Genomic DNA, 26,563 nt, shown 5'->3' on the forward strand with positions numbered 1-26,563 from the left:
GGTGATCTTGCAAATAAACTAGTCTCAAGCCATTAAGGGTTTTACATACCACTAGTAACCTTGAACTTGGCCCAGTAACAAATTGGCAACCACTAAAGATCTCTGAGCAGAGGTTTTATATGCTGACAGGGTCTCACTCAGGATCGAGAGTGGTCACTTCGTGATGGGAGTTGTACTACAAAACATTTAGAGGGCACCAGGTTGACAAAGGCTGGTCTACAGCCTACAGGTCTGAGCTACATCTAGGTGACATGGGCAAATTGTGGAAGGGCAGCGCTGGCACAAAGCCTGACGCTTTAAGTGTTGATCAAGATTGGAGGAAGGAGAAAAATGAAAGAGTTGGAGGCAGTATTAGCAACCACCCACCATTTGAATGGTTGTCATGTTTTACATACTGGCCATGAGGAACAGCATCACCAAAATATGATCATAAGGTCAATTTTTGCCTCTTTCTTCACCCCCAGTCCTGTGGGAGTCTTCTTATGAGGCGATTTATTTGCTTATTTAACACATTTTTTCTATTGCTTTTCTATTTCCAAAACAGCTTACAGAAACAATGAATTGGGGTTATTTACTCCCTCTCACTAAATACTTTTCCAAACATGACTACCAGTTCTTGTCTAGCAATCCTACTTGTTGCACATACACTCCAAACCAGGAAAACCTGGGCAGTTGCTGATGGACTACGTCCTTGTGGAAGTAATAGCACTGACCCAAATGCCAGCTACAACCATCGAGGCCTGGTGGTACTCTCAGTACTTCTTTGACCAGCACTGTAGCCCAGGCAGCTGTGTAAAATCATTATTTTGCCAAAAAGCTGTCAAGATGGACTCACACAAATGCAAGACCTTTACCAAAAGCTTTTTATTGATTTGTCTGTTAGATTCAACTCGGTCTGGGTCAAGACATTGCTGTGAAACGCCCGTTGCCATGCCCCAAAGACAGCTGTAGCCTTGAACCAAGAAAGACTTTGCTGTGTACCTGGGGAGCAGCTATCACACATCAGATTGGAATGTGTTGTACTGTTTGGCAGAGGGACCCCTCTATGTATGCTATGTGACACTTTGAGTCAAATGTGAATAAGCTAGTGAAACAAACTGAAAACATCAAACAATGCAAATTCAAGGAAGCAGAGGCTAGCTAGTGACCGAACTTATGTACAATATCTGTGGGGCTGAAGCTCAGCATTTCTGAGCTGGTGAACCCAATCTGCTTTGCTGCAGGGAAGCACATTTATTTAACAGCAAGAGGTGTTCCGTTGTGCTTGGGAGACCAGCTGCCTGTCCTATCCCTGGGATTCAGCCAGGGAGAAGCTGTTTCTGTCACGATACCAGTCCAGATATTGCCTCAGAGGGGTTGGCATCCAAAAGTGATCTCGATTCTAGGTTTCAGTAGGAGTGGATTTTAAAACGAGCTAAAAATATAAGGGAATAACAGAGCATTCAGTGCCTTGTATATCAAACAACAGTATTCCAAATCCCTTGCGGGAGTATACCCATACTTGGACATGCATCATGGTGGGCAATTCCAAACTGTGTATAGACATTGTTCTTAACAGGAGACACTAAGGAGCCATTGCTAAGGATGAGTAAACCTGTCGAGGCTTGCCCACACTTCTACTCGTGTCATAAAATTGTCGTTTTTGAGCTATTTTAAGGGGAAATCGGGGAAATCAGCACTGCCAACATAGGCTGCCATACACCTGGAATTTCCCAGACATTTAGTTGATTTCTGCCTGGACGCTGCTGACTAATGCAGTATTCTGGATATGTCTGGGAAATTCTGGACGTATGGTAACCCTATTTCTAGGCATGGGTTCAGAGTAGGTTTCCCCTTGGCCTGTTCCTGCATGCAAAACATTCTTTCCACCACAGAGCTACGATGGTGAAGAAGCACTTTTATATCATTCTTCCCCAATCTGGTGCCCTCCAGATTCTTTGGACAGCAACTCTAGGCAGCCCCAGCCAGGATGACCAATGGTCAGGCTGTAGTCCAGACCACTTGGAGAGCACCAGGGTGGAAAAGTCTGCTGGCTCTCAAGCAGTGCCATGGAAGTCTTCGTTTAGACTGAGTCTTGCTTCTAGGGAAAAACATATTGTGGAGAGGGGGAAGGATGTGAAGATAAAAAAGGAAGCAAGAAAAGAGTTAAAAGGAAGCAAAGATGAAATAATGGAAGAAAGAAAAGAGGAGGAAAGAAGAGCAGAAATCATAGAGAAAGGGAAATAAGTTTACCTTAACACCCTCAAGCATGAGCTACAATTTGACACACACCCCTCAATGGCAATGTGTTTACAGTTGAGGCCCAGTCTTCCATGATCAATAGGCCCCAATAAACTGTTCGTTCTTCTCCTTCTTCCTCCATGCTTGGGTCATGGGGTGCAACCTTGAGATGCTCAACAGAGCAGCATAAATAGCATCAGTAGAAACCTACTTTCTTAAACAACCAAGTATCCAGTTGCCATCATTTATGTCCCAGTTGCTTTTTTTGGGGGGGGGGGGAGATTGCACCCTTGCCCATTGACTTAAGCAGTGGGGATCATTAAATAGATTAGTGAAATAAGACATGCAAGCATTGGGGAAAAATTGATTAAGTTTCTGTCCTTACATACCATTTTGCATAGCTGTTGTGACTCGCCAGTGGCTAATGACCTCTGTAATGGTGTGTGCTACTCTACCGTTGGGTAACCGCAAGTCATCTGCACCATTCCCATTGAAGTTTCCACAGGCTCCGAATACTTTGTTGGCCAGTTCACCACTGATGGCCACTGTCAGGTCTCCTCTGGTGCTATAGAGAACCCGCACACCTGATCTGTGTGCCACTGTCACCAAGTCCTGAGCCAGGCTTATCGATACTTCCTTTGAGGGCTGGACTGGAAGATGCACTGGGTGCCCATTAACCTATAACATGTAAACCAGCTGGTCATTTAGAACTGCTACAGATGATAAAGACAAAACAAGGTGAACAACAATATAACTTTAGAAGATGTGTGGTTGCTGGAGAGATATAGCTTCTGCTAAACTCACTGTTCTTCCCCATGATATGATCATAACCTACCCCTTAAGCCTCTGAATTGGCTACCGCAAGCCTCATCAATTTCAAGCTTTTGTCACGAAACTTCTAAAGCTCATGGCCTTAGACTACCACCCCTCCCTCCATTTTCTGTATCATACATCTAGCACATTTGCTAAGGAACCTTTCCAGAAATGTATGTGAATACATACATACCCATATATTTTGAAACTCTTGTCAAAATTCCTTTCATTTTCCTTTGAATTTATATAGAAGTTTCTCTTGAGAGGACCTTCGAGTTCAACTTGAGTTTCAACTACGCCATTGCCTATGACTCAGAAGTGTACCTATTCGCTCGTTCACTCTTGCTGTGACACACACACTGAATTATGTCACTAGCCCCTAAGAAAACTACTGATAGTCTTCTATATCCCTGGGCATTTTGTTTGAGCAAAACTACCCTTAAATTTGCTGATTCAGTGGCAATTCTTAATATCTTTGTTTCTTTCTCTGACCTCTGTGCCCCTGCAATTCTATGCTCTACATTTTTCAATGCATTCACCTCTCCAGAGTTTTCATATAAAGCTTTCCTATATCAGACTAGTCTCATCCAACCAGCATCTCTATTGCCAACTGACTGTGTGGTGAGTGCTGAATGTGTAATGTGTGTATTTATGTGGGTGGGTATGGTGCATGCATGTGTGAAAGTGTAGAGTGGCTCCACCCCTTGTCAGTTATTGCTTTTCCCGCTATTGGCTTTGGCCCTGCCTACTTCTGGCATGAATCCTATGGAAGGCTGGCCAAAGAGAATTAAGCCCACCCTTATAGAGTGTCTATTGCAACTGTATACGCTAATTTAATGCTCTTTAGTTACAGCATTCCAGGGCGGATAAATAAAAAGGATGACAAGTTAGTGGGAAGAGTGGGAGGTGAGATGGTGGTGTGTTGATTGGCAAGAAAGCTTATGTGGAAATAAGAAGTAGATACTGAAAGGTATAATGGCTGATAGAATATGAGTTCTGTCAGCTTCCATTCTTTACTTCTTACCGTGACTGAGCTGTCCTGCTTCACCAGCACAATAAGCTTGTGGAAATAGATTGTGACAGTGACCACAAGGGGTGTGGGGCATGCGGGACATTTCTGCAGCTGAATCACCACCCGGAACCAAGATGTAGACTTGGCGTTGATGAGCGCAGAAATCTCATAGGACCCTACAGGGGGAACCTTTCCGGAGACCCCATCGTAAGTTGTGAAGATGTGCCCCTGGGAAATAGTGCAATGGCCCTCTTGCCGGATACAAGTCCACTTGGCATTACTCAGGACACAGGTTTGTCCAGCTGCACATGGTAGTGGTGTGCACACGACCCGACCTTGACGATGGCAGGTACATTGCTCCCTGCAGTTGGCTGTGATCACCTTCACTCCAACCTGCCAATAAAAACACAGTTAGGAGCTGTGTTGAAAGCAGGTGACTCTTGCATTTTGCCATATTTGAAATCATATAACGTATGGTGAGTTTACATGGTATCTTCCATATGTTATCATCACAATTCTGCTGACCCAACTGCAAATTTGTGTGTGTGAGTTTGACACAGAAAAAAAAAAAAACTTTCATCACATCATTGAGTAAAAAAAATAAATAGTTGGTGCCTCCTAATTTCCAGTGGGAGCATATTCCAAAACATGAATGCCACCACACTGAAAGCTCTGCCTAACAAACTTCAGGGGCGTGTGACACCCACAAATGTGCTTCTGGAACCTACACCACTCCCATTTCTGCCTCTGCAACATTATTTCTTCCCGTTGCTCCATAAATATCCCAGCTAGCCTTCTACTTCCTGTTGGAGCAAAATCCTTCTCCAGGTGTTATTTCCCCTTGGTGCAGAAGAATTCTTAACAAGAACAATCTGTGAGTGTGCAGCTGTGGTTATGCCTCTGTTTGTAAGTGTGCATGTTAAAGTTCTTCTCCTTCTCTCTCTCTCTCTCTCTCTCTCTCTCTCACACACACACACACACGCACGCACACACACACTAGCATCTCTTCCTGATCTTTCTAGAGAAATCACAGCCCAACTGAACAAAATGCCTTTAAATTCAAGCATTCCAGTATAGCCAGCTTATGTATTGGGATAACATGTTCTTGTTATTTCAGGAAGTGCTTGTCACTTGCCTTAAACCATGTGCCCTGGTGAAAGCACCGGCATTGACTAATAGGCACACAATGATACCCAGCCATAAAGTAACCCTTTTTGCACTGGCAGCCTTCGGCACAGTTGCTAGAGCACTTGGTGATGCTGACTGCTTCTCTGCAACCTCTGGGGCAAGCTCTGACACAGATATCGTAGTGACTGTTGACCGGGCACTTCATAGCTGTAAGGAAGATTGGGGGAAATTAAGTTACTATATGAAAGGGGAAGATGAGTGTGGATTAGGAACATAGCGAGCTAGGATACTGAGTCAGTTCAAACCACTGGTCCATTTAGCTCAGTATTGTCTGCACCATGGATAAAAAATTGTCATCGCACATGCCAAACTTGGCAAATCAAGGGTACAAATTTGAACTGTGAGGTCATTTCCCCAAAATTGGACTCAGCCGCCACACACACATATGTGGGGGGGGGGGCAGATGGAGAATAGGGATTGGTAAATCTCACAGTTTTGTTTATTCCCAGTTCCTTGTTTTTTCCATCTTAAGTTCAGGTCTCCACCTTTCCATATCAGTTTCCTTTTTTTATTTTTTTAAAGTCATTGGGGAAACTCAACAATATTTCAATGTGATTCCTCCCCTGCCAATATGCACAATTTTGTATGCAGTTTTGCCTAACACACACATTTTTGCAAAGCGATTTCTCCTAATATAAAGCATCTTTGTGAATTATTTCCCCTTAATATATGAACTTTTATGCACACTTTACTCTAGAATATGCACTTTTGTACACTGGGTTGCAGCACTGCATTTGGAAAATTACCATTTTTTGCAAAGTACGAATTGGGATGTTACATGCTGCCGCTTCCATCGCCAAGCCCGGACTATGAGCAGACAAGTTGGTAATACCTGTTCTTGGATGTATAGTTGAGATTGTTAATAGATACTAGTGTGCACAGATCAAGAAGGATGCTGGCAGGGGTTGTGAAAGTGGGGTTAGGTGCCCGTGGCCTTAGAAAGCTAGTTCTATAGGAGGACTTACGGCAGAATGCTGCTGTCCTCCAAGGCTTGATCTTGACGCCTGCAGCTTGACAAGCAGTGACGTAGGCATGGATAGCCCGGCAGAGGATAACAGTGTTCCCTCTTGCTTTGCAGAGGTCATGCACGCAATTGTTGTAGAAGTCTGCAGGATTGATGGTGGAAAAGCAGGCACTGAAAGGCCCATATGGGGCTTGAAGTATGCCACATTGACTGCTGTGTACATAGCTGGCCTTCCGGCTCTCTCTGCATGCACCACATACTGAAGCGGCACAATCATCTGCACAGACAGCCGTGGGGACGTCCACTCTCCAAGCAGCTGCAAAGACTTGGACGCTTGAGGCTGGGTGGCCAGTGGGCAGGAAGAGGTCATCATTGGATCTGCCATTATAATTACCACATAGGCCACAGGTCTGGCCCTGATAGGATTCAGGTACTCTGACAACAAGATGGTAGAGCTGGTCAAAAGAGACGAATAAGCCAAAGTCTGTCCGAATCACAATGTTGTCACCATGGTAGTACGCCCACATACCATCACTTACCAACCGGAAAGGTAAGTAGGTGGTTGCACCATTGACCTGTGGCAGTGGAAAGTTAATGAGAATCAGGCAGGCAGGCAGTTTAAGACAATGACCACTCCTCTGATGTGTCCAAACCAACATCTGATGTAGTTTCACCTTTTGCCCTTGTTTATTGGTCTGTTTTCTACGTACATTCTTTATATGTGCAAACCTAGCATTAGCACATAGCATCCTTGAGCACTAGGCTCTCCAGATTGCAAGCAGGGCCCATCACTGTACTGGCACCTGCCCTGGACCCCTTGTGCTGGATGGCTGGGAGCCACCATTTTAGATTTCCTGTAATGTCAAGGACTTACTCTGTGGTCAAAGCAGAAAATTAAAAAAAGTTTTGCTAAGCTGCCCAAACACCAAGGCTGTCTTAAGCATATGTGGTGCCGGGGTGCAAAGATCCACCCAGCACCCCCCCCCAGTTGCCCAGTCCCAGGCACACATGAGGGTGGAGCCGGCTGGCCACCTCAGCATCTCACTGGCTTGGTCGCCCCCGAACTCATAGCGCAGAGCCGCCTGCAGCAGAAGAGCCCGGACTCTCGGCTGGTGCCCCTGAGAGTCCAGCGCCTGGGTGGACCCGCACCCCTAGCACCTATGGGTAATACGGCCCTGCCAAACACTAATTATAGTGCTGCTGCTGCTGCCAGCTTTGGCCACAGGGACTCACTAATGACGTAGGGGGCCCACCTGTAGAGACTTTCCCAAGGCCTCCCCCAAATCTAGATCTAGCCTTGCTAATATGACTATTGTGTACTGATTGTCACCCACCAGCCACACATCAGTTCTACTGTGCTCATTTCGAACATAGGAAGCTGTCTTATATTGAATCAGACCATTGGTTCATATAGCTCAGTATTGTCTACATGACTGGCAGGAACCTTCCAGGGTTTCTCAGGGTTTTCTGCCAGCCCCAGATGTTGGGGATTGAACCTGGAACCTTTTTCATACAAGGCAGATGCTCTGCACTGAGCTACAGCCCATCCGCTGACTCCATCATTACCCATAGCTATATCATTACACAACCTCATTGCTGCAACCATTCACGCTATTTAGTCAAACCCTCATGTCTTTTGAGCAAGCAACCATGTTCCGTTGCTCTCTTTTTCACAAAGGCTTACCAGGACAATTCCTCTCTTTTCCCGCAAGATGGAGATGGTGTTTTGATAAGCTGTGACTGACACGACCTTTGTCACAGAGACCTTGCCCCTGGACCGCCTCTCATTCTGCACATTGACAGAGAAGGGCTGAAGGGAGGTCTTGTGCATGCAGCTCTTAACCAGGGTGTAGGTGCAATTGCTCTGGAGGTCAAATGTGGTGCCATCAAAGGTGAGATAGTGTGGGTCACCAGCCACATGACAAGAGCCACTCCTCTTGGGGGCAAGTGAGTGGCACTTCTGGACACCTTCCACCACACGACACTCCTCGTTAGGACCACAGGAGGAACGGTGGCAGTCCATGATGCCACCTACTTGGCATACACATCGCTCCTTGCAGAATCCGTTGAGATAGAAAGAGTCACCCGCCTTGTAGTAGAAGCTTTGGTGGACACAGCCACACTGGGAGATGGGAACACACTGGTCGCCACTCAGAACATAACCTTCATTGCATTCGCATCCCTCGTGGCATCTAGTAGTGCACGCTACTGGGTTAAAGAGGCTGAGACACGTCACTGGGCAGTTGCTGGTGCAGACTTTATAGCGGCTGTTTGCGCTGCATTTAGGAGCTGGAGAGAGACAGGAAGACATTATTGACCTGGTTGAACCCCACTCAGTCTGGCGTCTTCTCCTAATCCCCCCAACCTAAAATGTAAGTGTAGGAAGAGATACTAATTTCAGACATTTCCAAATCTTAAGTTTGTTTCTAGCAGGGAGACCTCCTGATCCTGACTTTAGGAATAAGTGCATAAGATGGATCAGATCAAAAAGTCCATCCAATTCAACATCCTATTTTCCACAAATTCCAACCAGATTCTTCTGAGAAGTCCACAAGCAGAGGGTGAAGAAACTGGTTTTCCCATCAGGCTCTCCAGCAACTGCTACCCAGATTTAGATGAACTCTGAAACCTGGAGATCGCCTATAGCTATCATGACTATAGTTATCATTGATGATGAACATAACATATTACAATGTATTTATATACCATTTTTCATTCCACGGATAGCTGTCAAATCCCCATTTTGTGTATGCAAGTGGCAACCACCACGATCTGTAGCAACAGATGGCCTGAATCACCTGCCAATCAGTGTGGACGACCTCAAGCTCTAAGTACTGAGAAAGGGGAAAACTTTCTATCCACTTTCTCCATCAAATAAAATAATTTTGAAAATTGGCCTGGGAGTTTATGTACTCATCATTCCTTGGCAGGAACTGGGGGTTCACTTTCTGCAAGGTTATTGCCCATGAACTTACTACAGAAACTGGCAGATCTCCACTCATAGACCCTGGTGCCATATGCTTGGCAAGCTGCGGCATAGGAGGAGATGATGTGACAGACGGCATTTTTATTGGTCTTGTTGGAGCAAAAGTCAAAGACACAGTCTTTGAAATATGATTGAGGTGGCACCTTGCTGTGGCACTCCCTGAAAGGGCCACGCATGTCCAGCAGGAGGCCACACTCCTTGCTCGTCTTCTGTGAGTGTTCAATGTTCACAAGGTCTGCACAGGCCTCCTTCTCCTTCTCAATGCACCCTGGGATGTCCCGAACTTTCCAGCTTCGGCCAAAGTCCCCTGGGTTGGTTGTCAGAACTTGGCTGTGTTGCAGAGTCATGTCATCATCTGCCCGCCCATTGAAATTGCCACACAAGCCACACACATCACCCCTGTAGGCTCCTGGCACCGTGAGACGGATATTGTTAGTCCCATCAAATGCGACAGTTAAACCAAAATCAGTCGTGATCACAATATCCCAGCCATGGCGGTAGAGGGCAACTTTGTTGTATTCAATGTTGTAGGGCAGGTGGACCAACAATCCATTCAACTGGAAAAGGTAGGTGAGGCAGGGAGAAAGAAAGAGAGAAAAGAATTTAGAGATGTTGTATAAAGCAGATGTGGGACAACACATGCTTTTCAGGGAAAAGGTCTTGCCTTCACTCAAATGGACCAGGTAGCAGTAGGTGATGGGAAAGACTCTGCCTGCCAATCACTGTCTCAGAGCCACTGCCAGTCTAAGTAAACAGTAATGTGCTAGATAAACTTTTCCCAACTGGATGCTGTCCAGATGTTTTGGGCTATAACACTCATCAGTCCTAACCACCACAGCAAATAAATGAACACATAGTTGGACCACCTGTAGGTATTCAACTTGCAAGTCAAGATATTTGGGAACAAAAGAACACAAGAACAGCCCTGTTGGATGAGGACAATGGTCCATCTGGTTCATTATTCTAGTTCCCAGATGCCCCTGGGAAGCCTACAGGCAGGATACAAGTGCAACAGGGCTACTCTTCTCACCTGCACTTCCAAGCAACTGGTATTCAGAGGCATTCTATCTCTAAGAGTGGAGGTAGAACATAGTCATCATGACTGGTAACCATTGATAGCTTTGTTCATGTATGCTACCTTGGATTCCATTATGGAAGAAAGTGATACATAAATACATAAATGAAAATGGTGAGTTGTACCTAGCCCTAGGAGAAGATACTATGGAGACAGAAGAACTTTAAAAGCTCCACATCAATACATAATTGTGAATAAACCATCTTGTTTGGGCTGCTTGCTCCTTTCATACTGAATAATCAACCTCAGAAATAAGAAGTGATTGATAAATCCAAGAAATTGCATGAGTTCTAGCAGAAGGGCAGAAGAAGTGCACTCACCAAGACTTTACTATGGCTGACTGTGATTGTAAAACCATAGACTTTGATCTCAATGGCTTTGGTGGCAGGATAATCCTTGTGTCCCTTCCTTTCATGCCGAACCAGGACTTGAAACTGGGTCAGGTTTGCTCTCTTGTGGCAGATTTCAACCAGGCGATAAACACAGGTCCCGTAGAAGTCATAGCGCAACCCATCAAAGGTGACGTAATGCAACTGTCCCACAGCAGTGCAGGTCCCATAGTAGGTGGGGTAGCACTTTCTCATGCCATTGACAACATGGCACCCTTCCATCTCCCTGCAACGGGACTCATGGCAGATCACTTTTTTATCTTGCGCCCTGCACAAGCAATGCTGATGGCACTGCTGGTCACCCCAGAACTGCTCGTTGGGCGCATAGAGACGACCATGGTAGGCGCAGCCGCACCGGTTTTTGGGAATACACTTGCCACTATCCAGCACGTAGCCAGCCTTGCATTGGCAGGTCTCCACGCAGGGCAGGTGACACTGCTTTGGAGCATCAGGGTTGGTGCAGGTGGCAGGACATGCTGAGCCACAGGGCATGTATTGACTGTAGTCAGGGCAAGACATGGCTGCAGAAAGGAAAGCAGAGGTGAGCACATCCACTGTTCTTACATAAAGCCCTATCTTTGCTTGATAGCAACATTTCATCTAATACATTAAGGTTCTAAATCAGGGTTCTCCTATCAGCTGGCAAGGCCAATGGCTAGGGATCATGGGAACTGTAATTCAAGAACATCTGGAGGGCCATAGGTTCCCCATCCTTGCTGCAAGCTTACCTATCAAAATAAAATAGCCATTTCCCTCCCCACAAGACGGTTCAGGACTACTGAACTGTGGGAGAGCCTTTTAGCTAAATAGCAGGGTCAAATCTTTTTATTTTATTTTATTTTATGATAGTGTATTCCTGAATACACTTACTTAATATATGCCCATATATGTGCACAGTATTTCAGTATTTCAGTTATAAAACACATTCCCTTCTGGAACCACAGGTTGCATTACTGCAATGGGTCTATGCAGGGCTGAATTTGAGGTTAGTCTGGAAGCTTTAGCAAGTGCAAACTGTGGCAGTTCAATTGCTCACTTGGGCAGGATATTACCACCATGTTATGATGCAGCTGAAAGAATTGCACCGGCTGCCAATTAATACTGGGCTAAGTTCAAGGACTAGCTTACTTAGACGATCATCTTATCCCTTATATACCCAACTGATCACAGCACTCTCCAGGAGAGCGTTTCCTGCAGACATCATCTTATCAGGAGGGCTATTCCATCCAATATAGTAATTAGTCCTTTAGTGTCATAGCACCTACCCTTGGGAACTCCCTCCTATTAAATATTAAACAGGCACCACCTCTGTTATCTTTTGGTTCCTAGTGAACACCTGCCTCTTTGCACAAGCCTTTTAAGCAGAGATCGTTCCCAGTCTGCATCTGTGTTGGAAACTTTCTTATATATTTTAGATGTTTTAATGACTTTATCTTTTGTGCGTTTGCTTCCCTAGACTCCTTTGGGAGGAAGGGCAGGATATGTATTTCACACGTAAATAATAAATACTACAATACAACCCTCATCTAGGTGCCCATAATTGCATAAGTAGCTCGATCCCTCTCTCCATGAATGCTCTGCAGTACTCACGGCAGCCGGCATGTTTTCTCCAGGCAGATATCACTGCCCCTTCTCTTTGGCAGGCATCAGCGTAAGTCTTCAGTGCTCGGCATAATATCTGCTTGTAGCCCTCAAAGGCACACAAATCAATCACACAGTCGTTCAAATAGGGCTTGGGGTCAATCAAGGCATGGCAATGTCGGAACGGGCCACCTCTGTGCTTAGTAAGCAGGCCGCAATAAGTCTCCGCTCTGTATCTGGTCGCCATCTCCGGAGAACAGCGCCAGCATTTGCCGTGGCAGCCATGACTGCATTGGCTATCACCATCTTCCACCTTCCAGCTCCTGCCAAACTCCACAGGATCGGTGGCAAAGCCTCCCAAAGATGTCATAAAGTCATCATTGGGGTCCCCGTTGTAGTTGCCACAGAGGCCACAGATATGGCTCCGAAAGGCTGGAGTGACCTTCACCACTAGGTAATAGTTCCAGTCATAGTAAACTTTCAGACCAAATGATGTTTCAACAACCAGTTGGCCTCCTCTGTGGTATAAGGAGAGCTTCCCATCATGCATGCTTATGGGCAGGCGGGAGCGTACTTGGTTGACCTGGAAGCGGCATAGGCAGATAAAATAATAATTATTATTATTTAGTCAAGATTATATACACATACTCTGCAAATTAATTGTATTGAAGTGACACAGCAGCATCCCCTAACCCGATGCCCTCCAGCTTTTTGGGACTCCAATTCCCATCTGCCCCAGCCAGTGTGGCCAATGGCGAGCGATGATGGGTGTTGGAGTCCCAACAACATCTGGAGGAATCCAGGTTTGCAAAGGCTGTGATGAAGCAAAATGCCAACATTTCTAGTGAGGTCAAACTTCTCTTTCAGAAAGTTTCTATTTAAAGAAGCAACTTTAGTTGTGATTCTGACTAATAAAGTAGAATCATTTGTGATCACGTGACTTCCAGGTGACATGAAACAAGCTCTCTGATTTTAAAAGACAATCCCTTGCATATCTCCAGGTTCAAAAAAGGATCAAGAAGACTTTGTAGCTGGAGACTTGCTGCCAGTCAAAACAGGCAATACTAGGCCAGGTGGGAAAATAATCTGACTTTTCATAAGGCAGCTTCTTATGTTTCTGTGGCTCAGTCAGAACACGTTTACTTAAAAACAACAACACCGAGAAAGGAGTAGGTCTGCGTGAATCTGTCAGCTTCTCTTTTTTCTAGGCTTAAGTTCACTTTGCTGCATTTCTGCTTCACTTTGCAATTCGTTTCTTTTAAAAATAATGTTCTCACAAAGTTGTCAACATTTCATTGTGCATTTCTCCAAATATGCACATTTTTGCAAGCAGGTTTTTCTAACAACGCATTTCACCGCTATTGGTGTTTTTATGCGTGCTTTCCCCTAATGCCACATTTCCGGCCCTTTATTTCGGTTGCAGAACTGCAATGCAAAATTCAGAGAATTGCAAATTTTGAAAGTGAGCTGTTTGAGTTTGCATATCATTTCAGAAAATGTGAACTTGGTAGGCTCACATTAAAATATAAACAGAGCCATATTTATTCCTGATCCGTACGGATCCTTATACTTGGAATAGTAAAGTACTTTTGTGGGAAAGCACCCAGAGATGACAAATGCAAATTTGGAAAATCAGGGAGTGTCTGAAAAACTGTGAGAATAGCGCAGTAAAGAAGGATGGTTTCAGATAAGTGGATTCTGACAAAGGTAGATAGGAGACAAAATCTCCACCACCTTCAAATGCAGCAATTAAAAGAAAAAAGGTGTAGGAAACTGCTGGCCCTGCAGAGGCTGCTGAACCAATCTCTCTCTCTCTCTCTCTCTCTCTCTCTCTCTCTCTCTCTCTCTCTCGTAACCTACCCTGGAATGCTATAGTGTGTGAGAGAAATAAAATAAATAAGCAAACTGTAGCCCTCCAGTTGTTATTGGACTTCAGCTCCCATCAGCCCCAGCCAGCATGGCCAACAGTCTGAAATGAGTGGAAGTCCAGCAACAACTATAGATTCCCAACCCCTGGCGCCACTTCCTCAGTTTTAATAAATGGGCTCTTACTCTGACAAGGCCATATTCGTACTTGACCATGGTGATGTTGGAGCCATAGACAGAGATGGTGACCTGGCTGACGAAAGAGAACCGGGAGTTCTTCTGGCTCTTGGTGTAGATATGGAAGAAAGGTAGCGCCGAAGTGGGTTGGCAGGTCTTAACCACAGTGTAAGTGCAGGTACCTTGGAAATCGTAGCTGCGTCCGTCAAAGGTGTGGTAGTGGGGTTGTCCAGAGGCCCAGCAGATTGACTGGGCGGGTGAAACAGACACACACTTGGGGACACCATTCACAACTTTACAGGTTGTCCCTCTCTTGCAGTGAATTGTGCGGCATGCTTGTGCTGCTACTGGCACACATTTGGGCTGTCCATTTATAACTTGACATACAGTTCCCCTTTGGCAATGGGTACTATGGCAGGAGCTCGGCAGAGGGACGCACTGGGGCCAGGCATTCACAATCTGACAGACAGTCCCCACACTGCAGCGGAATTTGTCACAGGAAGGTGGGTTGTGCACACATTGGGGGAATCCATTAACAAGCCGACACACAGTCCCCACTTGACAATGTACAGAAGCGCAAGAAGGTGCTGCTGCTGGAACACATGTTGGCCGGCCATGTGCAATCTGGCACACCATTCCCTGTGTACAGTGAGTTTTGTTACAGGAAGACAGAATGGGTACACAAGTTGGCAAGCCACTGATGACCTCACAAACAGTCCCTCTTTGACAATGTGCTCTGTCGCAGGATGGTGGGACAGCAACACATCTGGGCCAGTAGTCCACAATTTTACAAACTGTCCCATCTTGGCAACGGAGGTGGTCACAGGAAGGAGGGCTCGGAACACATTGGGGCCAACCGGAAATTATGTGACACACTGTCCCTGCACTGCAACTGAATTTTGCACAGGAAAGTGGGCTGGGAACACATTGGGGCCCACCAAAAACCTTTTGACATACAGTCCCGACGTTGCAGCTGACATTTCCACAGGAGGGTGGGATGGGAACACATGTGGGCCAACCAGAAACAATTTGACACACAGTCCCTGCACTGCAGCTAAATTGGTCACAGGAGGGTGAGATTGTAACACATCTGGGCCAACCATAAGCCATTTGACACACAGTCCCTGCACTGCAGCTGACATTTCCACAAAATTGTGAACTGGAATGGGGAACGCATTTGGGCCAACCACTACTGATTTCACAAACTGTCCCTTCTTTGCAATGGAACTTGTCACAGGAAGGCGAGATGGAAATACATCTTGGATGCCCTTCATATATCTCACACACAGTCCCTGCATGACAGCTGATTTTTTCACAAGCAGGTGGGCTCATACGGGCAACACATTTGGGCCAACCACTACTGATTTCACAAACTGTCCCTTCTTTGCAATGAAAATTGTCACAGGAAGGTGAGACAGAAATACATCTTGGATGCCCTTCGTATATCTCACACTTGGTCCCTGCACTGCAGCTGAATTTTTCACAGGAAGCTGGGATGGAATGGGGAACGCATGTGGGCCAACCACTACTGATTTCACAAACTGTCCCTTCTTTGCAATGGAACTTGTCACAGGAAGGCGATATGGAAATACATCTTGGATGCCCTTCGTATATCTCACACTTGGTCCCTGCACTGCAGCTGAATTTTTCACAGGAGGACAAGCTGGGACGGGGAACACATTTAGGCCAACCACTACTGATTTCACAAACTGTCCCTTCTTTGCAATGGAACTTGTCACAGGAAGGTGAGAAGGAAATACATCTTGGATGCCCTTCGTATATCTCACACTTGGTCCCTGCACTGCAGCTGAATTTTTCACAGGAGGACAAGCTGGAATGGGGAACGCATGTGGGCCAACCACTACTGATTTCACAAACCGTCCCTTCTTTGCAATGGAACTTGTCACAGGAAGGCGATAAGGAAATACATCTTGGATGCCCTTCGTATATCTCACACTTGGTCCCTGCACTGCAGCTGAATTTTTCACAGGAGGACAAGCTGGGACGGGGAACACATTTAGGCCAACCACTACTGATTTCACAAACTGTCCTTTCTTTGCAATGGAACTTGTCACAGGAAGGTGAGACGGAAATACATCTTGGATGCCCTTCGTATATCTCACACTTGGTCCCTGCACTGCAGCTGAATTTTTCACAGGAAGCTGGGATGGAATGGGGAACGCATGTGGGCCAACCACTACTGATTTCACAAACTGTCCCTTCTTTGCAATGGAACTTGTCACAGGAAGGCGATATGGAAATACATCTTGGATGCCCTTCGTATATCTCACACTTGGTCCCTGCACTGCAGCTGAATTTTTCACAGGAGGACAAGCTGGGACGGGGAACACATTTAGGCCAACCACTACTGATTTCACAAACTGTCCCTTCTTTGCAATGGAACTTGTCACAGGAAGGTGAGAAGGAAATACATCTTGGATGCCCTTCGTATATCTCACACTTGGTCCCTGCACTGCAGCTGAATTTTTCACAGGAGGACAAGCTGGAATGGGGAACGCATGTGGGCCAACCACTACTGATTTCACAAACCGTCCCTTCTTTGCAATGGAACTTGTCACAGGAAGGCGATAAGGAAATACATCTTGGATGCCCTTCGTATATCTCACACTTGGTCCCTGCACTGCAGCTGAATTTTTCACAGGAGGACAAGCTGGGACGGGGAACACATTTAGGCCAACCACTACTGATTTCACAAACTGTCCTTTCTTTGCAATGGAACTTGTCACAGGAAGGTGAGACGGAAATACATCTTGGATGCCCTTCGTATATCTCACACTTGGTCCCTGCACTGCAGCTGAATTTTTCACAGGAGGACAAGCTGGAATGGGGAACGCATGTGGGCCAACCACTACTGATTTCACAAACCGTCCCTTCTTTGCAATGGAACTTGTCACAGGAAGGTGAGACGGAAATACATCTTGGATGCCCTTCGTATATCTCACACTTGGTCCCTGCACTGCAGCTGAATTTTTCACAGGAGGACAAGCTGGAATGGGGAACACATTTGGGCCAACCACTACTGATTTCACAAACCGTCCCTTCTTTGCAATGGAACTTGTCACAGGAAGGTGAGACGGAAATACATCTTGGATGCCCTTCGTATATCTCACACTTGGTCCCTGCACTGCAGCTGAATTTTTCACAGGAGGACAAGCTGGAATGGGGAACACATTTGGGCCAACCACTACTGATTTCACAAACCGTCCCTTCTTTGCAATGGAACTTGTCACACGAAGGTGAGACGGAAATACATCTTGGATGCCCTTCATATATCTCACACTTGGTCCCTGCACTGCAGCTGAATTTTTCACAGGAGGACAAGCTTTGACGGGGAACGCATGTGGGCCAACCACTACTGATCTCACATACAGTCCCTTCTTTGCAATGGAACTTGTCACAGGAAGGCGAGACGGAAATACATCTTGGATGCCCTTCGTATATCTCACACTTGGTCCCTGCACTGCAGCTGAATTTTTCACAGGAGGACAAGCTGGAATGGGGAACGCATGTGGGCCAACCACTACTGATTTCACAAACTGTCCCTTCTTTGCAATGGAACTTGTCACAGGAAGGTGAGATGGAAATACATCTCGGATGCCCTTCATATATCTCACACTTGGTCCCTGCACTGCAGCTGAATTTTTCACAGGAGGACAAGCTTTGACGGGGAACACATTTAGGCCAACCACTACTCATTTCACAAACCGTCCCTTCTTTGCAATGGAACTTGTCACAGGAAGGAGAGACGGAAATACATCTTGGATGCCCTTCATATATCTCACACTTGGTCCCTGCACTGCAGCTGACTTTTTCACAGGATGACAAGCTGGAACGGGGAACGCATGTGGGCCAACCACTACTGATTTCACAAACTGTGCCTTCTTTGCAATGGAACTTGTCACAAGAAGGTGAGACGGAAATACACCTTGGATGCCCTTCATATATCTCACACACAGTTCCTGTATTGCAGGTGAATTTTTCACATGAGTTTCTAATGGGAATGCAGGTGGGCCAGTCATCAACTAATTTACAAAGTGTTCCTTCTTTGCACTGGATTTTGTCACAAGAGGCTGGGATTGGAACACACATTGGCCAACCATCTATAATTTCACAAGTAGTCCCATCCCTGCAGCCGAGTTTGTCACAAGTGGGTGGGATAGGCACACACTGAGGCCAACCATCAACCATTTTACAAGTTGTCCCCTCACTGCAATGGATTTTGTCACAGGACGGTTGGATTGCTGTGCACTGGGGCCAACCTTGGATGATTTTACAAACGGTCCCTTGTCTACAGTAGACATTTTCACAGGAGTGAGGGGCTGGAACACATTCTGGCCATCCGTTAACCGTTTTACAGGTTGTTCCCACTTTACATTGCAACTTGTCACAGGTGGGAGGGATGGGAATGCATTTGGGCCTTCCGTCAATGAATTTGCAAACAGTCCCCTCTGCGCATTTTGTTTTCTGACATGAAGATGGCAAAGGCACACACGTGGGCCAGTTATGCACTATTTCACATACAGTTCCTTGTCTACATTTGTATCTGTCACAGGAAAGCGGGATGGGTATGCATGTTGGCTTGCCATCAACCATTTCACACACGGCCTCTTCTGTGCAAACAAAGGACGCACACGACGTTGGTTTATCTGGGATGCACGTCGGCCAGCCATTGACAATATCACACACTGTTCCCGTTTTGCATTCAGTATTCTCACAGGAGTGCGGCAGGGGCACGCAGCTGGGCCACCCGTTCACCATTTCGCAGACATTTCCCATTGCGCACTGGATTTTGTCACAGGATATTACGGTGGGCACACACTTGGGCATGCCATCAGTGATCTCACAGATTGTCCCTTCTTTGCAGTGAATCGTGCCACAGGAAGGGGCAATGGGCACGCAGGCGGGAATCCCATTAGCGATCTTACATACTGTCCCCTGCTTGCAGTGAACTTTGTCACAAGACGGTAGGACGGGTACACACCTGGGCAAGTTGTTCACAGTCTTGCATTCAGTGCCAGCCACACAATTTAAATTGGCACAGGATGGCCCTGGGACACACTTAGGCCAACCATCCACAATATTACACACAGTCCCTTGCTCGCAGACAGTATGCAGGCAGGATGGTGGCAATCGGACACACGTTGGGTAGCCATCGATCACTTCACACATGGCCCCTTTATCACAAAGAAGGACACCGCATGATGCTGTTACTGGGACACATTTAGGCTGACCATGGACAACCTCGCATTCAGTCCCAACTTCACATTGGACTTTGTGGCAGGAAGGCTGGTGGGGCACACACTGGGGCCAGCCATTGATGAGGCTGCACACTGTTCCCGGCTTGCATTGAGTATTCTCACAGGATGCCGGTGCTGGGATACATTTAGGGAAGCCATCAGCTAGGTCACATATTGACCCTTCTTGGCACTGGACTTGATGACAAGATGGTGGGTGAGGGACACACCTGGCATGGCCCTCTACTATCTTGCACACTGTCCCCTCTTGGCATTGGATGGTATTGCAGGTCTGAGGTTCTGGGACGCATTGTGGCTGATTGTGCGTAATGCTGCATACGTATCCCTTTCCACAACTCGTTCCACTGCAGGGGATGGGATGAGGGCTCAGTGGAGGCAGGGCTGCTAGAAAACACAAAGAATCACTGAGGGTAAATGGAAGAGCTATCAGTACAGAAATATCTTGGAAGGCCCAGAAAGACACGAAAGAGAAAAGGAAATAATAGGCTATGAAATAACGCCCTGTTCCACAGAATCTCAAAGCCTGTCCCCCACCACCAACCATTTCTGTACATCATGGGTGAGGAAAACTGTGGCCTTCCAGATGTTGTTGGGCATCAGCTTCCATCAGCCCAAGCCAAGCATGACTGATGGAAAGGGATCATGGGACTGCAGGTTTCTTCATATAATAATAATAATATAGCACTGTCCTCCCTTCTTTCCTCCCATATCAACCTACCTGTGCACTCAGCTAATCAGAGAAGGGTCTTTGTGTTCAGCCCTAAGGAGAAGTAGGTCATGTAAGTACAAAAGCACATAGAAACACAGCAAACGGCCTCCTACAAAGTCAGACCATTGGCCCAACAAGCTCAGCATTGTCCACACTGACTGGATGTGGCTCTGCAAAAGTTTCAGATAGGGAGCCTTTCCCAGCCTTACCAGGAGAAACCAAGGATTGAGCCTGGGACCTTCTGCATGCAAAGCAGTTCTTCAAGCACTTCCTCTTTGCCTTTGCCTTACACTTTTGGTGCCCCTCACTCCCTTGCTAGCTGGCTGATCAGCTGGAACTGTTGCTTGGTCAGTTCTAGACCATTTGCAGGTTGTGTCTATGTTCCAGGCTCAGTCCTTGGCACCTCTGTTTACAAGAGTCAGGTAACAGGAGTTGGGTAGGGCCCTGCAGCTCTGCTGCCAAGGAAAGCAGATTGTTCTGGACTAGGTGAGCAAATGGTCCGACATGTCATAAGATCACTTCTGTTTCCCTTTTTTGCCAAATTGCGTGATGTACCTGTGCTCTTCAACCCTGGGTCCCCCTGTTGTTGAACTACAACTGCCACCATCCAAAGCTGGCTGGGGATGATGAGATATGGGATACAGCAATATCTGGACACCCAAGATGGGAGAACACAGTGCTGCATGACACTTCTCTCAAACTTCCGTAATTCCCTTACTAAAGCAGCCTAAATGTTCCATAGTAGCAGTTTAATCCTTTGATAACTCACTTGTCAGAGAGAATCCAGAAAATGGAATTGCCAATCTATTGCATTCCAGTGCTTTCTGAGTTCCCCATCCACCTTTTTCAGACCTGATTTGCATCAATTTTTAAAATTAAAAATGGAACAGAGTGCACAGGTAATGTTACTGAAGTTTTTCAGGGCTAATGCCCTTTTAATTAGAAATTTCCTTCTTGGATCTTACGCTTCCTGCTCAGTAGGGACATGGCATTATAGATTTATTTTATTTTGAAAATTTCTAGACTGCTTGATGTGTGTGTGTGTTTAGGCTGTGCACAGTATTCAGTGAAAGTGAACATGTAATAAAATCATTAAGCAAATCATAAGTACATTTAACATTGAATTTCTTAGCTCCTGTTCTCTCAAGGGAGGCAAACTTTGTTCATTGGTTTGCTCTCATTCTTTTTCTTTTCTTTTCTTTTTGTCAACTGCAATTTATAAAAAAGAAAGAAGTGAGGAAATGAAGAATCAAAGCCCCTCTGATTAGAACAGGAACTAATTAATTAAGAAGCTTTTAAGAGGCAATTCCTCTCTAATACTACAGTTGGTAGGAGCCACACAGAGGGAATTTCTTCATAAAATTGTAGGGATTTTTACTGAATGAGGCCTCTGAATAAACATTATTGTAGGATCTTGGCCTTGCTGGTGGGCTGGGTCCCCCCCCCCAGCCAGAACTCATTAGAACTCAGCTCCGGCACCTTTCAGGTGGGTGCCATTGCCATTCTAAGAGAATGAGGGAGGCATTCATGGTGAATTCTGGCACCTCTTTTTCTAGAAAAATAGCATTGCTGGTGGGCTTTGCTAAATTTAGTAACAGCATTAAATACTGCATGGAATGACCATTTTAATCCCTCTTCCAGCAGATTGGGTACAAGCAATGCCTTAGCAGTGCTAAATGGCTCTAGTGCAGAAGCAAACTTTGCCTTAATTGTGCTCAGACTGAAAAAGACACAATAGCTCCTGCACCAGAGACTGGACATTGGTGGTCTTCCAATAGTTGCTGAGCTACAACTCTTGCCATCCCTGTTCATTGGCCATGTAGTTGAGAGTTGGAGTCCAACAACATATGGAAGGCCGCAGCTTCCTTACCTCTGGGATATGGTGATATAGGTTAAGAAGAAGAAATAGATATGGCAGCTGGAGATGACTTTGAGATCTTGGATACATCAGGGGAACTCTGGATGTGCAGCATGTAACAGGAAGGATGGAAAGGAGGAAGGAAGGCAGGACTTACAATGGATGGCAAAGGCCACAGAGCCATAGCTATTGTGTGGGGCGACCCCAATGCTCAGAAGGCTGAAGGTAGACTTGGGGTGTTCTACAAAGTGCATTGCCTGGTGCCCACTGAAGATGAACTCAGTCCAGGAGTAGGAAGTGCCTGGTATGACCCGCCAGTGTGCATAATGCAGTGGTTGCTTGTCTAAGGTAATGCTCTGGCACGTTCTGCTCTCTGCGACAATGAGTCCCAGGTTGTGGAAGCCTTCCTGACCCAGGATGCCGTAGGATTTGGAGTAGTCAGACATTGCAGGGACACCAGAGAGGAAGGGGTCATAGGGAACACCCTCTTTGACCCCTCCTGTGGCGTAGAACAGCACTTGGACACCCACATTGGAAGAGATGTACAGGGGCTTTTGGCCTCTCACTTCAACTGCAATCACCTGCCCATCTTGCAAATGGTGCTTGGCATAATGGCTGCCAGAACGGACTTGGAGGTGTGTTGTCTGGCAAGCAGCCACATAGGCCACATCGTAATTGGTCTGGAAGGGCAGTGGGGCTACCAAGAATTCTTTGCCCCATTTCCGGGTGGGCAGCAGCTGCTCAGAAACATGCTGGCAATTGTCATGTGCCCAAATGCAACTGTGGCCAGACAAGACTACAACCGGCTTGTGAGAGACCACTTTGGTGCCAGAAAGGTCCTGGTGGCTTTGGATCTGGACAGCTTGGTAAGCTTCAAGGGAGACAACGAGCTTGCTTCCTGGCCCATAAGTCACCCCATGGAAAGTCACTTGGCCGGTGACATAGATGAAGACTTGAGTAGGGTCCTGGCTGGATACCACGGAGAACTCCTGGAAGCCCTTGGAAGGCTCTCCAGAAGGTGTCACCACATAGTGAGTATTCCCAAGTAAATACCTGGGGTAGACAACTGTGGTGGCAACTGAGTTGGGTTTGGAGCTAAGTGAGAGGACCGTGACATCATGGGAGGCCCTGACGATGACGGCAGAGTGGAATTTGTTGCTTCCAACCATTTCGACGTTACTTGGCAACTGTACTGGCACGGTCTCACCACGCTTGACAGCAAAGTCCCTCAGGAACTTGGTCTTGTAGACGGCAACAGTGACAGAGGTGCCGTCTTTTAGGCCAGTGACGAAGAGTTTGAAACTGCCATCCTCAAAGCTTTTCTGCAACCCGTTCTGCATGAAGGCTGTTATGAAGTGCTTCCCTTGGGTTCGCCCAGAAACTCTACCTAAAGAGATGAGAGAGGGATGCATTTGCTGAAATAATTGAAAATCAAAATGGCTCTCAAGCCTCTCTGAAGGCAGAATCAAGCTGAAGGTTCATATATCCCAGCCTCCTGTTCTCCGATGCCTATGGGAAGACAGCGAGCTATACTTTTTTCAGGGGCTGCTAAATCATTTTTATTCTAGCAAGCCTATCCAGGTATGTAACTGCAACATTTGTAATAATTACTGGTTTTATTTTGTACATTATTATTATTATTTAGGCTTACTAGTCACTTGTTACCTAACGAGCTCAAAGTGACTTGCATGATTTTTTTTAGACTGTTTTGTTTTGTAAACAAGTTACAGGTCTTTTGTTCTAGCAAGAGGCATATCAGTTTTGTTAAATTAAAAATAGTGAGTGCAACATAGATTGCAGGTTGCACATGGGCCCCAAAGCACTTTAATCTATAGTTTTCTGTTAGAACACAAAAGTTTATAGCCATGACTATACTTACCACACAGAAGAGCGATCCAGGCCCATAGAAGCAACATTTTGATCATACTTCAGCCTGGAATGTAAAAATATAAAACATCTATTGGAATTCTGGAATAAGCTGTATTCAGCACTAACGTTGGGTTATTCTTGGTTCCATACCCTCTAACATTTCTCCATTGAAAATAGGGATGTCCCATTTCATAATGATAATTTTACTATTTATACTCCACACATCTTACTGGGTAGCCCCAGCCACTCTGGGCAGTGTCCAACATATATATAAACATAATAAAACATTAAACATTTTTTTAAAAAACCCTTCCCTATACAGGATTGCTTTCTGATGGCTCAGGGGTCGGATAACTCCATACCGTCCAACATTTCTCCAGTGAAAATAGGGACATCCTAAGGAAAAGTGGAACATGCTAGGATCAAATCAGAAACTGGGATGGTTTCTCTAAATCACGGACGTTCCTGGAAAATAGGGAAACTTGGAAGGTCTGCGGTTTTTCCACATGGGGGAGCACTTTTGATAATGTTTGCGCCACTGAGGCACAAACTACACCAGTAAGGCTCACTGACCATAATGGGGCTTACGTACTTCTGAGTAAACACAAACAGTATCAGTCAAATCCTGTGTCTGTTTATTCAGAAGTGGTCCCGATGTGTTCCGTGAGACTCTGACCCTCCAAATATTTTCCTGGGACAGTCCCAGATTTACAGAAGCCATCCTTGTTTCTGATTTCATCCCAGAATGTCCTGCTTTTACTTAGGACGTCCCTATTTTCATCAAAGAAATGTTGGAGGATATGGTACGGTGTCTCTATTTCATCAGCGAAATGTTGGGAGGGAATAGAATTATGCAACCCCCAAGTCATGTGAAGGTAGCCCTGCATAGGGAAGGTTTTTTTTAAAAAAAATGTCTAACGTTTTATTATGTTTTTATATATCTTGGAAGCCACCCAGAGTGGCTGGGGCAGCCCAGGCTGTATAAATAGGAAAATTCTTATTCTTATTTTTATTACGTACAGTGGTACCTTGGGTTACAGACGCTTCAGGTTACAGACTCTTCAGGTTACAGACTCTGCTAACCCAGAAATAGTACCTCGGGTTAAGAACTTTGCCTCAGGATGAGAACAGAAATCGTTCAGCAGCGGTGCGGCAGCAGCAGGAGGCCCCATTAGCTAAAGTGGAACCTCAGGTTAAGAACAGTTTCATGTTAAGAATGGACCTCCAGAACGAATTAAGTTCTTAACCCGAGGTACCACTGTAATAGGGCATCCCTATTTTCTTTGGAGAAATATTGGAGGATATGTAGGACTTCCTCCCTAGTAAGAGTGTTTGGGATTGCAGCCTAATACCTTACCTTTTCTGAGATGAGAACAGATACAGAAAAGAAGCTTCCTTAGGCTGTGTATGGACAATCATTTCCTTATGGAAACAGAACATTTCCCCCCCTTTGCACTACTCTGGCACCGACCCAGAACTATGACTAGCAGCTTCATATATGTGCAAACATAAAGTGGGGGAAGAGGGTTGCTGTAGGGGGAAATAGCCTGTCCATTGCTTCCAATTGTAGCATACCCTCCAACATTTCTCTGATGAAAATAGGGACGTCCTAAGGAAAAGGGGGATCAAATAAGAAACTAGGATGGCTTCTGTAAATCCAAGACAATCTCTAGAAAATAGGGATACAGTGGTACCTTGGGTTACAGGCACTTCAGGTTACAGACTCCACTAACCCAGAAATAGTACCTCGGGTTAAGAACTTTGCTTCAGGATGAGACCAGAAATCGCAGGGCAGTGGTGTGGCGGCAGCAGGAGGCCCCATTAGCTAAAGTGGTACCTTAGGTTAAGAACAGTTTCAGGTTAAGAACGGACCTCCAGAACAAATTAAGTTCTTAACCCAAGGTACCACTGTACTTGGAAGTTCTGTTGTAGTACTTGTGTGGGCCAGGCACTCCTCCCCCCCACGCCCAGAAAGAACAGACAGAACAACATCACTTGGGGTCAAATCAGGCCAAAACTTTATCGTTTCCAGGTGTAAAGGTTTGGCATAGGCCTTGGGTATAACAATTGCACCTCCAGCACACCTGCTGGGGTATACGTTTTGGGGTCAACCCGAGGCGAAGAGGTCCTATGGCACATATCAAGTAGGAACCCCCTGCGGCATTGCCACCTTGAGGAGTGCTATGACCCTAACCCCTGCCTGGGCGTCTGGACAGAAGCAAATTCCACTGGATCCCTTCAAGGGGATAACCCTGGAAGACTGGAGGGGCAGGCAGAGGCTGCAACCTCCCATCCACCAAAGAGTAAGTCTTACCCAATGCCTAGCCACCAAAGATGCGACAATTGCAATGAGACAGGCAAAACCAAGGGAAACAGCCAATTAGCCCAATGGACAAATTCCTGCCTGGTCTCAGATACAGTGGTACCTCGGGTTACAGACGCTTCGGGTTACAAACTCTGCTAACCAGGAAGTGGTTGCTCCAGGTTAAGAACTTTGCCCCAGGATAAGAACAGAAATCACGCACTAGCGGAGCAGCGGCAGCAGGAGGCCACATTAGCAAAAGCGCGCCTCAGGTTAAG

At 46.1% G+C, this 26,563-nt stretch overlaps 2 protein-coding genes across 2 annotated transcripts; both read right to left on the reverse strand.

Annotated features, from left to right (window-relative positions):
* Nucleotides 1–25: 25 nt before the first annotated feature.
* LOC310768557 (IgGFc-binding protein-like) lies at nucleotides 26–12,907 on the reverse strand. Its single transcript, XM_083626785.1, has 9 exons — nucleotides 12,238–12,907; nucleotides 10,579–11,168; nucleotides 9,173–9,740; nucleotides 7,882–8,486; nucleotides 6,199–6,772; nucleotides 5,181–5,380; nucleotides 4,058–4,438; nucleotides 2,610–2,898; nucleotides 26–1,414 (listed from the first exon to the last, which is right to left on the reverse strand). Exons 1-9 carry the CDS (start codon nucleotides 12,776–12,778, stop codon nucleotides 1,389–1,391), a joined length of 3,774 nt encoding a protein of 1,257 aa, XP_083482911.1. The 5' UTR covers nucleotides 12,779–12,907; the 3' UTR covers nucleotides 26–1,388.
* Nucleotides 12,908–13,614: 707 nt separating this feature from the next.
* LOC310768099 (uncharacterized protein) lies at nucleotides 13,615–23,454 on the reverse strand (the record flags this gene model as incomplete). The annotated part of the gene is made up of 5 exons (XM_083625809.1): nucleotides 13,615–13,653; nucleotides 14,281–14,520; nucleotides 17,158–18,164; nucleotides 18,324–19,931; nucleotides 22,272–23,454. The coding sequence occupies 5 exons, from the start codon at nucleotides 23,452–23,454 to the stop codon at nucleotides 13,615–13,617; spliced, it is 4,077 nt and encodes a 1,358-aa protein (XP_083481935.1).
* Nucleotides 23,455–26,563: the final 3,109 nt, after the last annotated feature.

The sequence above is a fragment of the Podarcis filfolensis genome (assembly GCF_964270895.1).
Source record: "Podarcis filfolensis genome assembly, chromosome: 8".
Classification (NCBI taxonomy): Eukaryota; Metazoa; Chordata; class Lepidosauria; order Squamata; family Lacertidae; genus Podarcis; species Podarcis filfolensis.

What these genes read in the sequence shown, in the direction of transcription:
- LOC310768557 (XM_083626785.1), bottom strand. Translation starts at nt 12,778, where the DNA reads ATGCATGATGGGAAGCTCTCCTTATACCACAGAGGAGGCCAACTGGTT. An exon ending in GAGATCTGCCAGTTTCTGTA is followed by an intron (nt 8,487 to 9,172) that starts GTAAGTTCATGG and finishes GTCTCTCTCCAG; the next exon opens with CTCCTAAATGCAGCGCAAAC. An exon ending in AGCAGGACAGCTCAGTCACG is followed by an intron (nt 2,899 to 4,057) that starts GTAAGAAGTAAA and finishes TACATGTTATAG; the next exon opens with GTTAATGGGCACCCAGTGCA.